This window comes from Myxine glutinosa, chromosome 6 (assembly GCF_964187855.1).
Source record: "Myxine glutinosa chromosome 6, kmMyxGlut1.1, whole genome shotgun sequence".
NCBI lineage: Eukaryota > Metazoa > Chordata > Myxini > Myxiniformes > Myxinidae > Myxine > Myxine glutinosa.
This window is the reverse complement of record NC_136266.1, coordinates 169,271,309-169,286,035: the sequence shown is the minus strand read 5'-3', so window position 1 is coordinate 169,286,035 and position 14,727 is coordinate 169,271,309. Positions and strand designations below refer to the sequence as shown.

The window sequence follows — 14,727 nt, the reverse complement described above, 5'->3', positions numbered from 1 at the left end:
CGGAGGAAATGTATTCAAGTTATTATCAAAGAGCTGTTTATAATTAATCATGTCACAATCTGAAAAAGTAGGTCAAGGACGCAAATTAAATATCAGGTGCACAACTTCAACACAGGTACACTATTATGATGTAATGCCATCTTGGAAGGTCAAGTGGTCTTTGAGATTCCGCATTGGCAAAATTGAGCGATAGAAAAAAAGAAAAGAAAAAAAAACAACATTTCAGATCGCCATTTCACCTTGACCTTTAACTCGAAGAGGTATGATGTAAATTACAGGTGCATGTGCCATAGTCCAGGTTATCTAGAGAGGGCAATTTTGTTCAGATTGGACAAACCTTAGTCGAGTTATGGTGGAAAATGTAAAATTGTCTGTAATGACTTCATGACCTTAAAATTAGGTGAAGGTCAAAAAATGTCAACACCACATACTTTATATTTGCATAATCGACGCAAATTTGCATTCTGAAAGTCCTAGTCTCCGAGATACAGCTGAAGCCCAATTATCCTGATGCCATATCCGTAACAATACTGTCGCGTTCCCTATGATTAAAATCCTCCAAGGAAACGGATTGCCGAACGAGCTTTAACTCCGAGGCGTTCAGTCCAAAATATATATGAGCCAAATACAGGCACAAGCAAGGCCGCTCATGCCCCCAGGTTCTGTGTGTGCCATCACCTGAGTGAGTTAGGCCTTTAAGGACAAAGATAAATAAGAGTGTTGTTGAAACCATGGACACGAGGGATGATTTTTATTTATTGTACAGATTTATCGTTTTTGTTTATTGTACAGATTTAGTGTTTTTATTTATTGTGCAGATTTTTATTTATTGAGTGATCGCCATCAGCGGCCACGTTTTCCTTTTTCTTCCCCTGGCGCATATTTATTGGTGAATAAAGCCCTCATTAATGAAAACCTGTTCTGTGGCTATTTGGGGGGGGGGGCGGGGGGGGGGGGGGTATGGGAACTCTATAGCCACATAAGAAATAGAATAAACCATTATTTGAGTGTAATAGGTTAGCGAATGAAGGCACATTTAAAAGTGACGCCTGGCCTGGTTTGCTAGGCCATTTCGACAGGCGGATTCACCAGCGGCCGTGTGGTTGTTAAATCACCGACCTGCACAAACATTGTGGGCAGACAGGGGAACCTCTTGTCCCCTTCCCACCTGGAAGTGAATTGGTGGTTAGAGACTGCACGCCATTACAATATTATGAATGGCAAATAACCCACCCTTCCGGACAGGATAATTCCCCCAGAATTGGGGTATTTTAGCATGACCTGAAATAGCTGCTTCCACTGGGACAAGTGCTACACATTACAAATTCACTTGGAGCGAATTGGCATCTCCCCTCCCCTCAACCCCCCCCCACCCCCCCAAACAAGAAGAAGGAGCCGCCTTTGGAGGCCATTTTCCCCCACAGAGCGGGGGTCGGCCTTTTTTTTGGGCACCGTGGTCCCCTTTTTGAAGCAATTTCTTATGGCTGGATGCCCTTCCTGCCACCAACCCTGTTGTCACCCCTTGCGCCACACAGGGAATTAACAATGAACTGGTACTCAATTTGCCGACATCGGAAGGATGACAGGCTGAGTCAACCCCCCTGGCGTTAATTCAGCGATGACCAGGATTCGAACTCAGGATGCTAGGATCCCAAGCCGGCACCCTAACCACTAAGCCAACACCAGGCTCCCCAACCCCGAACCCCCAGGACTATTAATTTTGATTTGCCACCTATAACCTTGCTGTGCACACGCACAGAGTACAACCACCAGTTTTCAACTCATTCTGTTCACCGGTTCAGTCAAAACAGATGAGTTTCCAACCTATGAAAAGCGCCGTCACTTTTAAGGTTGTTTGTGGAGCCATTGGATCTGCTGACCAAGACAACAACCTCACTGACATAACAAGCAGTGTAACTTTGGTGTTCTGAAGTATATCCAAGAAGACCAGACCTCTTGCTCCACGCACTTCAGGCAATAATTTGTAATTCCTTGAAGGAGTCGGTGATGCCTTCCCTACTCTTCACGAAAGATACCGTGGAACCTTTAATGTAGAGGGATTTGAAACATGCATGCGATTGGACAGCAAATACATCGATACCTCATCCTGTCTACCAAACACCAGGATAGCAGTTTATACCTGGGTGGGGATCAAAACCCAGGCTAGACAGCTGAGGTGACTCTTATACGAGGAGGTTCAGGCTATGCAGCCATTCATTTTTAAGTGTACAGAAATTACTTTCAAGGAGCTTATAGTGGGGCAGACTACATATGTGGTAAAAGGTGAAATAGTTTTTGATTCGAGACTGGAAAATATACTTAATTTCACTTTTAAAATATGTCTTGAAGTACGTATCTGAATACAAGTTTGGAATACTGAGTAACCATTATTAGCTCCCGTTGGACTTGGTCCGAAACGGGGGCTTATGAATTGGGTCTCGTCCGTCTGTCCGCAACCATATCTCGGAGTTGTATGGACCGATTTTGTTCATACTCGACACAAATGCAATACACCATGGCATACATATACACATCATTTTGTTTCGCGATGCAATCAAAGATGGCCGACTGGTAGACTGGCGGCCATTTTCATTGTAAAACAAAAACAAAAAAAACAGATGTTGAACACGTCCTCAACTATTTCTCGGACATGCATTTACCAATCTTTACTTGTTCAAACTTGGCTCACATATAATGAATGAGGCTTACTTATGCACGTCATTTTGTTTCGAGATCAGATCCAAGATGGCCGACTGGCGGCCATTTTGTTAATTGACGGTGTCCCCAACCATTTCTCAGACATGCACGAACCGATTTTGTTCAAACTTGGCAGAAAGACAATACATGAGAAAATACAGAAGATTTTGTTTTGGAATCCGACCAAAGATGGCCGACTTGCGGCCTTTAACTCCGTTCAGCAAAATTACTCAAACCACGGGGGCAATAACATTTTATGTCTTTTTCTCCTTGTTAGTTTGAGGAGTTGTCTAATTGGGAATATTTTTTTATTCCTTCTCCTTTGCTACTCTAATAAGATTCATAGCCACCAGAGCTCTCCATTTCAGTTCTATTTCACCAGATTTGTTCTGGTAAAAGCCCTCCCCAGGCTCAGCCCACGCTCTCCCCCACCAGGGCCTGCAGCACTTGAACCCCCATTACGAAATATTCTCACTCCTTCAATCGGGTTTAGGTTGACAGCTATGATCTCATGCTTTTTATCCTTACCCACTCGAGGAACGAGCTAATACAATGGGAACGTTTAGTCAATGCATCACAACAAATGTGTTCTGGAGGCGCCGATTGTACAGGGATACAAGTTACCTTCCTTTTGTTAGCGACGTTATTTGTTGTAATATCAGGATTAATGGCAGCATTCGGTGTATAATGAATTGAATTGTAAAGATAACCTAATAGGTTGCTCTTTTTGACAACTCTTCTGGTTGCTGTGAACTGTGCTTTGGAATGTGCCAAGCCTGCATCTCATGTCCTGTATCTTTGAGTATTATTCCAGTAAAATAACTTGGAATTGGAGTGGTGACTCTGCTCTGATCCTTCTGCCTCATCACACACAAGAATGCAATTACAGGGCAACACAATTACAAACTTCTCCAGCGGATAACGTGTCTGTATCAAGCAACGATGCACATTTATCTCTGTTTAACAGGAATAATTTTTGTGCAGCCAATATTAAGCCGGTCGTCTTCATGACTAGTTATCCTTGTAACATTTCTGCGTATGTAACCAACTTGTTACGGATTCGTCACTTCCGTTGTGGTGGCTTTCATCCACGAGACATTTCTGGTTCCATGTATTATTATTATTGTTGTTTGACGGAAATAGCAGTTATTATTGTCAAAAGGTAAAAGGAATGTTTTTAAAATGAAACAGGAACCGGACGGCGATGAAGAAGAAGAGAAAAAGAGGGCGGAGCGAAAGAGTCGGAGAAGAAGCTGGTTGCTTTGCGGTCGGGATCGAACGTTGTCGAGCAAGAGTCACGTACTTTGGATTTCCTGGGGAAAAAGGATTCCTGCGATACAGTGGTTATCGCTGTGACTGATCATCCTGTGTGTCAGGTTTGGCGTTAGATTCCGAAGAATCATCGCCGGGTCGTTGCGACTCGAGAACGAGCCGTCGGCCATTTTGACTCGCGCGCTTCGCGCGTCGAGTAAACTTTCCTTGCTTCGTCAACCATTTCCACCACTTTCAGACGTATCTGTGGTGTGTGTGCACCGAGGCTTTTGACGATTACTTTGCGGCTCGCCGACTGTGAAGTGAAAGTTCATACCTGGAGTGCGCCTTTTTGCCGCTTTAACCACATGACCCTTTTCTCCGCTTTGGCCGCGTGCGCCTTTGTGCCGTTTTGGGCGGCGTGACTTTGCCTGTCATCTGAACGAGATTCTGGTTTCGATTCGACATCGTTCCGTTGATCACTGGAGGGGATCAACTCTGAGCTCGAAGATGGGAATATAGAGACATTGGGGAATGTTCTTTTCCACTCACTTGGAGCACAGTGAGTTACCTTATGCATGCTAGCTGATGGTACCATCATAGGAGATATATTGATTGTATTCTTGATTCCTATTATTGTTGTACTGTTATTTTTGTGTGATTTTTTATACAATATTTGTTTGTATTATTGGTGTTTGTATTATTTGCAATTGGTGTGGTTTCACCATTGATTTTTGACACAGGATAACATATTTTTCTGCCGTGACTCCTTTCGGGGCTCGGAGGTACACCGTGACCAGGGGGTCGGGGAGGAGCACGTAACAAACTGCCATCGTCGATGGTTTCCATTTCTCACCGGCCCTGGCCCCAGTTCCAGTCTCCTCTTCGTTTCCAACAACATGTGCTCCACACGATGATGTCTCGTCTGAAAAATGCAACACATTGCAGAGTATTGAAGTAAAATTTACGCCGATTCAGCACAATATGGATCAGTAGTAATTTGCTGATAAATGCTCAGATATCTCTCATTGAAAATCTATTGCTCTGCACACATATCGATTTTGTTCACCTCCCTCAATCCCCATTGATCTAGATCATATTTTCTTTATGCAAGAGGATTATGGAAAAGTGACTTCTGGTAAGTAGGACACCAGGACAACAGGTGAACACAATAAAAAAAGGGAATGAACAAACAGGTAAAGAGGAGATTGAGGGAGAGGTGAGGAAACGCATGAGGGGGTAGAAAAGATTGTGTGTAGAGAAGGGGGATGACGTGAGGTGTTAGTGCACCACCTGCTTGAAACCCTGGAGGGAAGAGTGGGATTGATCAGCCGGAGGAAAGTAGCTCCACAAATGCGAGAAAAGAAGAGCAAAAGGATGGAGGTGGGTAGCAAGTTTGGATTTGGGGAGTTTAAACAGGCCTCGTCACAGGCCCGACCGCTGGTTGGACATCCATTGATCAAAGAAGCTTGGGTTTTGCAAAACCGAATCGAGTTCAACAAAGTCTTATTCATTTCTGCATATCAAGGAAATGCAAACATTATGGCGATATTGCATACGAGGACATGCAATGATTAGAGGTTGATGGGAAATTTGCTTCACATGTTAACTTCATCTCAAAATAAAATATTTGCCCACAGATTTTTGGCCTAATATATTGTTGCAGTTTTGAGAACCCACACAGGTAACATCATTAAAGGTTAAAGGTTGCACCCCATTGATAGGCCACAAGCAACACGTAGGTCACCTTAGGACGTTAGTTATTTCATAGTATGTGTTTAGGATAAGGCCATTCCCAATAGTTGCATCTGCGTAGTGTAGAACAAATAAGAGTAGGCCCCGTTTGTCCATTTTGCAGCCTCCCTCCAAATCGACCTCGTTGGGCGAACTCGCTGGGCTTCCGCTCAAACCGAACTCGCTGGGCTTCCGCTCAAACCAGCCCAAAAGCCACGAGGTAAAGCCCGAAAAGGGGGCGGAGCACAAGGGGGGAGGTGTGGCCACGTCAAGCAGCCATCAAGGCGGAGCCGGTAAGCCATCACCAGCCAATCAGGGCTGAGGTGACATCGCCTGACAGGGTGTGGCTGGACATTCCAGAGGGTTCGCTGGGCGTGGCAATATAACCCCTTGCATGAGGCCCCCACCTCAGTTATGAGGAGGGCAGTGACAAGTTACGAGCCTGGAACAGAGTTATGAGGAGAGAAAGGGCTTGATCAGAGTTACGAGGAGGACCTGCGCTGAGAGAGATCCCGAAGTATCGAGTCGAGAGACGAGTTATGGGAGAGACGCTTGAGTAGTTACGAGAGGGAGAGACGCGCGGTGACAAGGCTTGATTGATTGATTGCGCTTTACAAAGGGCGGGCGCGCGGCACGCATTGCAGAGGACTGCAGTGTCAAGAAGGACCTTGGGGAAGTGGCGCATCGTTCGTAACAATACCGGGAGCGCGTATAAAGGCGCCGGTACAAGTATTACATACGATATATAATCGCCAGCTTACCGATCCCCCGAGATATAATTGTCCACTCGCGCCTACGCCACGCGGAGAACTGCCGGCCGTCTTCCACCATCTGCACGGTACGAGTCGGGGACCGGACGAGCTGTGGACGCCATCGTTGGACCCTCAACACCACCATCTACAAACCCTGTGTGAGTGACCCTGAGAGTGAGTCTGAGAGTGAACGGGCCCGTGTCCAGGGATAAGTATAAGACTGTTATAAGGCTGCCCTGTGTACCTGCTTCTTCCTCTTCATTGTACATTGCTCTTTCTTTTCCTCTTCTTCTTGTGTAAATAACTAATAAATTACCTGTTCTTCCTGGTTTCCTCTTCATCCGATCGTTTTAGTCATTTCCTCCATTGGGTAAGCGTGGCACGATTAAGAACCACTCGAATCGGGTTTAGTACCTGTTAACGACCCGAATCGCGGCTCGCTTCGCTCGGCCTGTCCACTAACGCCGTGGTTCGGGCTGGAGTTATTTCCTCGTTTCCGGTCAGCGTTAGTACTTAGGTAATAGGACAAATTCGACCAACAACCCTATTTAACGCTGCCCGGGAAGGACGTTATAGCCCCCGGGATCGCGTCGGCCAGTAAAAAGACAAGGGGATTCATCCCCCCTTGATAAGGGGAAGGCCGACGGTCGAGATCCGCAACAATATTTTTTATGAGCCAGATGGATACCAGTTTCACTTTTTTTCTACAATATCGAGGCTCATGGAAGAGCAAGGTGACTGGGGGTATGAATCGACACAGTAGGGCAGCAGGAGCAACTTTGTACACAATAATCAATGGAATGAATAAACAGGCAAAGAGGAGAGACAAGAGGGGAGGAAACACCAACAAAAGTATCGTGAGTGAGATAGGGATAGGGAATGATTGGGATAGGGGGAGGCGGGGAATGAGACATGGGTGCACCTCCTGCTTTTAGCCCTGGAGGGAAGAGCGAGATAAGGATAGGGGGGAGGCTGGGAATGAGACGTGGGTGCACCACCTGCTTGGAGCACTGGAAGGAAGAGTGGGATAGCACAGCGTCTGGAAGGGAGTAATACATATGGTTGAAGTGAGGAACAAAAGAGTTGAAGTGAACAATGAGCCTCGAGTTCAGAAGATTAACCAGGAAGGGATTACTGAAAGAACACATGCATGAAAGAGAGAGCGGAGGGAGTTAAGCCAAAAGGAATTTTGCAAACTTGAGCATATAATGCACTGTAGCATGCTTGAGGAGGAGTGGTTGCATCTATTTATTTTCATGTTATTGCATCTACTTCCACATCTGTATACATACTTTGGTGTATGAGCACAAGTAAACAGGTTAATTGAGCGTAGTGGGCCGCGCCTAATGGTGTAAGAAGGATAAGAAGAGAAGACATGGGGAACTGACAAAATAATTACATCAGTGTGAGCCATGGTTTCTTTTATCTACTCAAACATTTAGTCATATATGGCAGCAAGATCATCTGTAAGTCACACAAGTAATGAAACAAAACCTTTGTGGAATAATTTTTACTTTCAAACGTATTGCTAAGTGAAGGGACAAAAGGGAGGGAGGAGGCCCACAGCCAGAACATTAGCCTGTGTGCATCGGGGAGGCCAGCATAACACCTGTAACTAGGGACACGTAGGAGATAAGTTGTATGTAATATGTGCACTGGGGAAGCAGTAAGCATTTTCGAGCAGCATGGGGTAAGGACGTGTCATGTAAAACCTACCTTTAGGGGATGAAAAGTCAAGGATTTGAGGTGAGCGAAAGGCCATATAAAAGCGCTACGCACGTGGCTTTAGGAGTTCTCTTAGGGAGGACCACGCACCAGCAGGCTGTTGTAAGGCCCTGGACATGGGCAGGAAGCTCTTACCTCCCTGGGCGGTGGGACAGCCGATTGCGGGACCAGCCACGTGCTGGAAGGCAGTCCTTAAGGAGTTAAAAGCTGCATGTATGAAGCACGAGACTCACTCTCTCTGCTCGGGACTCTGCTCTCCAGCTAGTTAGATGCTCAGCTTGACTCACCATTCGTCGTCTCCGGGCATTCACTCACCCATCTGGCCTGCTGTTATTGGAGCGGCGCTGAGACGCGTGACTGAGTGCGACACGACGGGCACTGGAGGGATCAGGTCGCCGTGATTCTTGTTCAGATCCTCACCTGTTCCTATTGTTCACGCAAGTCAGTGTATTGGCGCCATTAAGGGGCAGGGACTGAGTTTTATTTAATTCCGTGTCCCCAGTACGTATTATTCATTTGTCTTTTGAGCGACAGGTCTGACGGGTTATTTATTATTAGCGTCACATCTTCCCTTCCATATTGTTCTGCTACAAATCCATTTTAAATACAAGAAGTGTGTTCCCACCTTTTTCCTCCCGCGTGGTTCGGTACGCACAGCAAGGTCATAGGTCCCACCTCCCGAAAAAACTGCCCGGTTCAGTACGATTGAACAACATTTGGGGAATATTAAATTATAACAAAGACTCTTGCTATTAGAGCATGCAGAGGAGGAGGCAACTGCAGACTTGGAAAGGTCGTTTGGCCATTCGCCAAGGGATTGGACCTTTGGCTCAGAGGGTCTGTGTTAGTGGGACCCTCTGACGTGACATTACGTTTATGGACTGAAATTTTCATTAACATATTTTTACACGTTATTGGATAACTTGTTGGTTAAATGTTACCTCCAGAGTAGCAATGGCATTGTATTAAGAGGTTATAATGTGAATAGTCAACCCACGATGATCAAGCCTATTTAATCATGAACGCTCATCGTAACATGAAAGTTCACTTTGAATGTCTCGAGCACATTGTCTCGAGCAGGAAAAACCATTAATATTTTGGGTTGAGCATGTGTCGAACTCGTGATGCACGACAAACATTTAGTTGTTCCGCAGCACATGGGTGAATGAAAAGGGAATGAAAGAAGAATACAGGCTTGAAAAGTACATCGTGTATATCAGAATTGAACTTTAACCTGTAATCCTTTTAAATATATTTTTAATAGTCCGTTTGCACATTGTCCAAGTTTTGTACACTCGGTCAGATCCAGAAAACAAAACTTGGTGAAGTTGCAAGACGAACCCAACTTCTCGGAAATCTTAGTACTTCCCGTATATTTCTTCCAGTCCTTCCCCTTTCCATACATCAACATGCTAGGTGCCTTTTCTCTCACCAAGCTCTCGTGTGATGCCCAGTGGCGGGGACCCGGTCGACGGAGCGCAGGTTTCCGCTGCATCCCCTTCACTCCTCCAGCCTCCTCCACAAGGCGCAGAAAACCCAAATCGATGGAATCTCCATAGGGGCTCATGAGCTGGTAGGGTGGCTTAGTGGCTGTAGGGTTTGTGTTACAAACTGAATTAGCCACAGACATCGTGGTTTGGTTTGTGGTTGAACCTGTGTCGTGATTCGGGTTCAAGTTAATATTAGAGTTGGAGACAATGCTAGAGTTAAGGCTATGGGGAGTTTCAAGGTGAAATTTTGAGTCAACATTGGGGTTGGAAGCAGATTGGGAGCGATTTAGGTTTGAATGGACTTGATCACGATGACGATGAGAAATGAGTGAAGAGTCTTTCTGAACTGAAGGTGAAAGAGCTGTGAAGAGAGACAGAAAATAGAGGTGAGAATGAAAATCCGAACGAAAAAAAAGAAGAGTTGAGCAATGTAAATAAACAATACATGTGAAAATCTAACTTAAGGACAGTGGAAGATTAGATGTGGACATGGAAAGGGTGGACAAAGATGAGCAGGTTTTAACGAAACAATCTTACCAAAGTTAAGGGAAGATCAGTTTTGGCCATTGTGCTGGAAAGGAGGAAAAATAAGTTCCATATCTCGTTACAATTAATGAGCCTTTTCAGTGTTGTTGTTGTTGTTTGTCACATGAAAAGGAAACAACATCATTCAGTAACTAAACAGAGCAGAATAGCTCGATTGTTGCTTGTGACAAGGGAACTCGCTCTTGCTTGCTTTGCGCATTCAGGCAACTGTAATTTACGGCACGATGAATGGGAAAGAATGAATTCCATCAAAGAACAATACACTATATTTCACCAAAAAAATGGCTTTAAATAGCTGGAATTCACAATGGGAAATGGTTTAGATTCCTGGTGTTGTATAATGTAGACAGCAGCTGTATCAAATGTGAAAGGGCACACGAGCATATGCACACGCGTGCAAACAATGGATGAAAAAAAAAACAGTGTGCAACAATAAAGAGACGGACAGACAGACAGACATGTACACTGACCAGCGGACAGAGGGACGAGTACGCCGAATGACCAGAAGCGAGTGTCGACTTGTGGACAAGCGGACGCTGACTAACAGACAAGAGGGCCAACCAAAAGACAGAGCGACATGCGTGCCGATCAACAGACTGTCAGTCGCATACGTCCATTGATGGATGGCCGGATGAGCACCAACCCAACCAACAGAGAGATAGATGGACTAACACACACGCCGACTGGAAGACAGAATTCCTGCTGATAGTGCCCGCTGACTGGCGGACTGACGGATGCACCCGCCAACCGACAGATGAACAGAGCTCATGCTGATGGATGGACAGACTGACTGACTGACTGAGGGACTGACTGAGGGACTGAGGGACGTGCACGCCAACCGACAGACAGATGGACGGACTGAGCGACGCGCACGCCGAAAGACGGATGGATGGACGGACTGAGGGACGCACACGCCAACCGACGGACAGATGGACGGACTGAGGGACGCGCATGCCGACAGACGGACTGATGGATGCGCACACCAGGCGGACGGACAGACGCACTCCTTGGACGGATGGATGCACTGACTGGAGGGATTCACAAAGCAACAGGCGGACACATGGGCTGACTAATGGAGGGACGGACAAACGACAGACACACTCACTGACTGACAGATGCACAAACATACGCTGATCGGACAAATGGACACGCTTGCCGAGTGATGGACGGCCGGACCAGCACCTGGAAAGGGGAGAAAGGAGAAGAGGAGGAAAAAACAAAAATAAAAAAAACCCACGCACACCACACACACACCTGTGGATGGTAACGGGTAAGTAAGAGGTAATCGTCGGTTTTCTCTCCATTTCTAACGGTCAGAGCCAAAAAAGTTGATGTGAAGTTCATTTCTGCATTCGTCATATTTCGTCCGATTTATAATGCACAGTCATCCCGAAATGCAGCGACATGTGAAATGAATGGTTTTTTAACCAATGGACGAGTTCCCGTTTTTAATCCGTCTTTGTAAAATTTTACATCTTTGTAAAATTAAATATTCGGGAAAATACCAAAAACATTCTTTTTCTGCATACGAGCATTCTTTTTCTGCATACGTGCATTCTTTTTCTGCATACGAGCATTCTTTTTCTGCATACGAGCATTCTTTTTCTGCATACGAGCATTCTTTTTCTGCATACGGGCATTCTTTTTCTGCATACGGGCATTCTTTTTCTGCATACGGGCATTCTTTTTCTGCATACGGGCATTCTTTTTCTGCATACGGGCATTCTTTTTCTGCATACGGGCATTCTTTTTCTGCATACGGGCATTCTTTTTCTGCATACGGGCATTCTTTTTCTGCATACGGGCATTCTTTTTCTGCATACGGGCATTCTTTTTCTGCATACGGGCATTCTTTTTCTGCATACGGGCATTCTTTTTCTGCATACGGGCATTCTTTTTCTGCATACGGTCATTCTCTTTCTGCATACGGGCATTCTTTTTCTGCATATGGTCATTCTTTTTCTGCATACGGTCATTCTTTTTCTGCATACGAGCATTCTCTTTCTGCATACGAGCATTCTTTTTCTACATACGAGCATTCTCTTTCTGCATACGAGCATTCTTTTTCTGCATACGAGCATTCTTTTTCTGCATACGAGCATTCTTTTTCTGCATACGGGCATTCTCTTTCTACATACGAGCATTCTCTTTCTGCATACGAGCATTCTTTTTCTGCATACGAGCATTCTTTTTCTACATACGAGCATTCTCTTTCTGCATACGAGCATTCTTTTTCTGCATACGAGCATTCTTTTTCTGCATACGGTCATTCTCTTTCTGCATACGGGCATTCTCTTTCTGCATACGAGCATTCTCTTTCTGCATACGAGCATTCTCTTTCTGCATACGAGCATTCTCTTTCTGCATACGAGCATTCTCTTTCTGCATACGAGCATTCTTTTTCTACATACGAGCATTCTCTTTCTGCATACGAGCATTCTTTTTCTGCATACGAGCATTCTTTTTCTGCATACGAGCATTCTTTTTCTGCATACGAGCATTCTTTCCCAGAAAACCGAACAGGAAAGAAAGACTCCACGATATTGAACCTGAATGAGGTCAGAACGTGTCGAACAAACCAAAACATTCACTACCGACTACAAACTACCACTACCGACTACAAACTACCGACCACAGACTACCGACCACAGACTACCGACCACAGACTACCGACCACAGACTACCGACTACCAACCACAGACCACCGACCACAGACCACAGACCACAGACTACCGTACAGACTACCGAGTACAGACGGGCGAGTACAGACGGGCGAGTACAGACCGGCGAGTACAGACCGGCGAGTACAGACCAGCGAGTACAGACCAGCGAGTACAGACCAGCAACTATCGACTACCACCTACCACTACAGACTAACGAGTACAAACTACCGACTACCACTAACGACGACCGAGTACAGACTACCGACTACAGACTACAAGCTACCAGTACCAACTGTAGACTACTGCCTACCACTACAGACTACAAACTACCAACAACAAGACTATTACCTACCACTACAGACTACTAACTACCAGCTATAGACTACCGCATACCACTACAGACTACAAACTACCAACTATAAACTACTGACTACAGTTTACCGACGACAAACTACCAACTATAGACTACCGCCTACCACTACAGATTACCGAGTACAAACTACCAACAATAGACCATCACCTACCAGTACCACTACAGACTACAAAGTATAGACTAACGCTTACCATTCCAGACTACCGACTACAAACTATCAACTATAGACTATCACCTACAACTAGACTACCGAGTACAAACTACCACCTACCAATACGGACTACTGAGCACAGCCTACCCACTACATCTACTCTACCTGTGCTGTAGTGCACACAACGAAGTTTTACTAATGTCTAATGATGATCGTCCGCGCTACCACTACCAGTACCACCCAACCCCAAATCCCCTCGCATCATCTCCAGGCCATACATATCATTCCCAACAATGTAACACACACACACAGTAACAAGTTGAAAGTGAGTGTTCATCACTTTGTTAACACTAACAGTAACAGTTCTGATCGTTTTAACGGCATGATCCAGGTACACACCGATCTTTACCACGTCCCGCTCCCAAATCTTCCCATGGTATTGTCCCTTACCCTGAAACCTCTCCGATCTTCCTCCGGTCCGAAACTCTTTCCCTCTTCCTCGACACACCCAGAATGAAACCCCCAGCACATCACGTCCACCCGCCCCCGCCGAGCTCCCAGGCTCCGCTCCTGCGCTCCCGATCCATGCGCGATCGCTCCATCATGGACTTGGATTATTCGTGCGGGACTCGATGGATGCCAACACTTCGCGGGAAGTTACCTTGGAATCCATGATTACCCTAAGGGATTTTATAATCATCATCTAGATTGCCGATGTTCAATACACCGCCTAGGCTGCGAGAGCATCTTCGAGTGCAACTTACAATGGAAGAAAGAAAAAACCCTTCGGTGAAAGTCGGACTCCTCGGGAATTTGTTCATTTCATTCCACCACTTATAACGTTCATTTCCGCCGTTTGTCTTCGGGGATATCGCCGGGTAGATGTCGGGGGCCGTATATTTATTACATATGCAAAATTGTGGGCCACACCCCACTCAATCTCATACCTCTTACCCCTATTAAATGACTACCTATGCGTTTTGGTTTAAACCCATCGATCCACTGTCTGTGCTGTCACCACCTTTACCGGTAGACCATTCCGTACCTTGACCACTGAGGGATAACTGAGGGTAACCCCACACCTGTACCTTCAGTCTCCATGGTAACGATGTCCATCCTCAGGTGTAGTGACAAAAACTCAACGGAATGTTCTAGATGGGGCCTCACTAAATACCTGTACAGTGTTAAAACTACATCCTTTGATTTATAATTTATCCCCCTACAAATACAACATAAAACCGTTCATTTTACCTATATCTACCCTACCTGACATTGTCCTCTCTGCTTGCCTCACCTATCTATTACTGACCCTAGATGATTCTTCTTCTTCTGCGTGACACACTCG

The 14,727-nt window shown here is 45.6% G+C and overlaps 1 protein-coding gene across 1 annotated transcript in view; it reads right to left on the bottom strand.

Moving 5' to 3' along the window:
• The window catches only part of LOC137412693 (uncharacterized), a 45,165-nt gene extending 31,315 nt beyond the window's left edge, over nucleotides 1-13,850 (bottom strand). The window contains exons 1-3 of the mRNA XM_068097978.2: nucleotides 13,782-13,850; nucleotides 9,592-10,010; nucleotides 4,805-4,873 (exon numbers count right to left, since the gene is read on the bottom strand). Of these exons, the coding sequence (XP_067954079.2) occupies nucleotides 4,805-4,873; nucleotides 9,592-9,789 (267 nt within the window). The 5' untranslated portion in view covers nucleotides 9,790-10,010; nucleotides 13,782-13,850. The remainder of the gene's footprint in view (nucleotides 1-4,804; nucleotides 4,874-9,591; nucleotides 10,011-13,781) is intronic.
• Nucleotides 13,851-14,727: the final 877 nt, after the last annotated feature.